This window comes from Merops nubicus, unplaced genomic scaffold, assembly GCF_000691845.1.
Source record: "Merops nubicus isolate BGI_N331 unplaced genomic scaffold, ASM69184v1 scaffold445, whole genome shotgun sequence".
Taxonomy (NCBI): domain Eukaryota; kingdom Metazoa; phylum Chordata; class Aves; order Coraciiformes; family Meropidae; genus Merops; species Merops nubicus.
Window position 1 is genome coordinate 5,793 of NW_008609992.1, and position 3,544 is coordinate 9,336.

General features: G+C 51.2%; 1 protein-coding gene across 1 annotated transcript in view; it reads left to right on the forward strand.

Annotated features, from left to right (window-relative positions):
• The first annotated feature begins 1,067 nt into the window (after positions 1 to 1,067).
• UNC5B (unc-5 homolog B (C. elegans)) overlaps positions 1,068 to 3,544 on the forward strand; it is a 16,937-nt gene continuing 14,460 nt past the window's right edge. The window contains exon 1 of the mRNA XM_008940723.1: positions 1,068 to 1,332. Within this exon, the coding sequence (XP_008938971.1) occupies positions 1,068 to 1,332 (265 nt within the window). The remainder of the gene's footprint in view (positions 1,333 to 3,544) is intronic.

The following is a 3,544-nucleotide window of genomic DNA, read 5'->3' on the forward strand; positions in this document are numbered from 1 at the left end:
TCAGGGCTATGGGAGGGCTTGGGATGGGGGACACCAGCCCCTCTGGATCCTCTTTATGTCCCTGTCACCATCCCTGGACATAGGGTTCTTTTCCTTCTTACCTCATGGTCTCCTCTAGAGAGATCACCTAGAGGCTTTGGGGTTGGCCAGGGCCCAGAGTATGGAGGATGATTCTGGTACTGAGCCAAAAAACAGGATGCATCCTAGAGCAGCATCTCTCCAGTTAGCAGAGATTTTATGGAGGAGCAGGACCTGGGGGTGGTGGTTGACAGCTGGCTGGAGATGAGCCAGCATGTGCCCAGGTGGACAAGAAGGCCACCAGCAGCCTGGTTTGGATCAGCACTAGTGTGGCCAGCAGGGCTAGGGCAGGGGTTATCCCCCTGGACTCAGTACTGGGCAGGCTGCCCCTCGAATCCTGGGTTCAGTTTTGGGCCTCTCACTCCAAGAAGGACACTGAGGGGCTGGAGCGTCTCCAGAGAAGGGCAACAAAGCTGGGGAAGGGTCTAGAGCACAAGTCTGGTGAGGAGCAGCTGAGGGACCTGAGGTTTTCCAGCCTAGAGAAAAGGAGGCTCAGGGGAGACTTTCTGGCTCTCAACAACTCCCTGAAAGGAGGCTGAAGCCAGGTGGGGGTTGATGTCTTCTCCCAGGGAACAAGTGACAGGACAAGAGGAAATGGCTTCAAGTTGTGCCAAAGAATTTTAGGTTGAACACAAGGAAAGATGTCTTCCCAAAAGGGTTGTCCAAGCCTGGCCCAAGTTGCCCAGGGCAATGGTGGAGTCCTCATCCCTGGAGGGCTTTCAAAGCCATGGAGATGTGGTGTTGAGGGCCATGGTTTAGTGGTGACTTGGTAGTGCTGGGGTAATGGTTGGACTTGATAATCTTAAAAGATCTCTTCCAGCCAAAATTTTTCCACAATTTCCTGATTTTCTTTCCCTTTTCTGGGGAGCCTCCAGCCCTCTCTCACTTTTCCAAGCATCCTCAGTCAGGACTGTTGGTGACACCTCCATGTGCAGGGCAGTCTTGGGAAGGAGAGGGGGGGTGAAGCTGTGCAGGGAGGCGTTGCTGGGATGGGACTAAGGGCACCTGCTGACCCTCTTGCTCCCTTGGCAGGGTTGGAGTACAGCGACGTGCTGCCCGATTCCTTCCCCTCAGCCCCAGCAGAGACCCTCCCTCACTTTCTGCTGGAGCCCCAGGACGCGTACATCGTGAAGAACAAGCCGGTGGAGCTCGTCTGCCGTGCCAACCCCGCTACCCAGATCTACTTCAAGTGCAACGGCGAGTGGGTCAACCAGAATGACCATGTCACCAAGGAGAGCCTGGACGAGGTCACTGGTGAGCAAACCCACCCTGGCATCCCCCTACCTGCCCTTCCCCTCTCTTCTTTCCAAGTACTTCTGCCCTTTTCTCTCCTGCACATCTATGTTGGAGATGATTCTTCTTCAGGTAGACCAACAGGTCTTTTTGATTCATTTTTATCATTCCCAGGTGAATGCTTTTGTGTGTTTTCCGTGCACAGCTTGTCTCTCTTCTCATATCATCAGTGAACTTTGGTAGAGAAGCTTCCTCTTCCCAGACCATTGATGGAAGCATGATGATGGTGTGGGTCACCATACCCCACAAAAGCTTGGGGAAGGCAGCACGTGAGCTTGCACGCTTTCCCTTTTGGAGGATTTGGAGTTGTTAGATGGAATTTGAAAAGCAGCTTGTTTAAAACTGATTAAAAAAGAAAGAAAGCCACTTTCGTGCAAAATGGCTAATCACCACCAAAGAGTCATTGCCACGAGGGGTGGCGAAGGCCAGCAGCTTATTCAGGTTTGCAGAGGGATTAGCTGTTTAATGGGTAATGAGAACATTTGCAGCTAGGATTTGAAGTGCCTTTTAGTAGCCAATATGCTCTTTCCTGCCTTGGAGGACGAGTCAGCTGCTGGCTGCCTGAAATGGGGGCCAAGAAGGTGTTTGGCATTTAAGGTGTGTTTTATTCCGTGGGATTTGGCTCCACAGAGCTGCTTGCCCTCTGCTTTGAAATGTCCCAGCATGAGATCAAGGCATGGAGGTTGGATATATCATGTAATCAAGCAGATTGGCTAAAATTATGATTGCCTCAGCTCCCACCTTACCTAAAAGCACCAATTTTGGTACCTGTGCCCTGATCAGGAGAGCAGGAAAACAGTTGTATTTCCCAAGTAAGATTTGTTTTCTGCAGGTCCCCGAGCCTGCAGCAACCCTCATCTCCAGAGGGCTTTAAACCAAGGCAGCCTTTTGAACAGCTGCAGCATTGGCCCCAGAAGGCAGGCTAGGCTTGGAGGAGAGGCTTTGTCAGCCTGGAGGAGCACAAGTACTTCTATAGAATCTCCTTCTGTCTCTTTTTTCCCCAGCCTTGTCCTTCTCCAGCATCTCTCTGACTCTTCATCCAGTGCTGGCCATGAGCTGGTCCTTACTTGGGTGAATCTCTGAACCTGCTCTACAAAGGGAAGATCATTTTCTTTTCCCCATGGATTTTTGAGCCTTTCCTAAAGCTGCTTCATCTTGTCCTGGGGTGTTTTTCTGCCAGAGGATCTCGTTGTGACAGATGGCCAAAAATGCACGGGCACGTTGTCCTCTTGATTGTTTGGAGGCTGTCAGGAGCACCAGCAGCACTGTTTCTCTTTTTTTGGGGTGCGTCTCCCCAGCTCTCATGAAGGCCAAATTTGAAACCTCACCACTCTAGGGCAAAGTCAGCATCAGTTAGTGACCGAGCAGCCTTTGCTCTGGGGTTGTTAGTTTATTTATAACATGTGGCCACGCTGGGTTGAGCCAAAAGTTCACACAGCCTACATGCAGCAGTGGTGGATGCTTCGGGGAAGAGCGCTGAACCGAGACAAGGATGGAGTGATGGACCTCACTCTGCTACCCTTCCAGCTTTCTACAGTCTGGGATGAGGGCCTCCTTGGTCTGGCTGCAATATCTTAGCAGTGTGGTTCTGCCCCCTCTTAATTTGTCTAAAAGCTGTTAGGACTCGTTTCCTCTCTGAATCATCCCAGCATCTTGTAGAAGGGAGTTTCATGGCTTAATGATGTGCAGCAGGGAAAAAAATCACTGTATTTCTGGCCCCACCACTTGCTTCACCTCTTGGGTGGATAACCCTTCCCCAATAACCTGCCTCATGCCACTCTTGAGCAAAACAGGCTGGAGAAAACATAGTGGAAAGAAAGTCTTGCCTGCTCTGTTTTAAGGGGGACTCATTGGCGCCCACATCACCCTCTCAGATCCCAGTCTGTGGGTGCAGAATGTGTGCTGGCAGTCTGGGGAGGAAATGATGCACACCTCCTTCACCCAGGCTTTGGAGATGGTATCGCTGCTCTCGGTGAACAAACCGACAATACCTTCAGTGTGGAGGTGATGCCGTGCATGTAAAACTGATGGCATGGGCACAGCTACCCAAAGAAAAAAGGATCTGGAACCAAAATCATTTGCTGTGCTAAAAGACCTGCGTTTTCAGGGGAAGCTGATGCAAAGGACATGAGGGGAGAGCTGGCCACAAAGAAGACGGTTACCACGGTTCAGC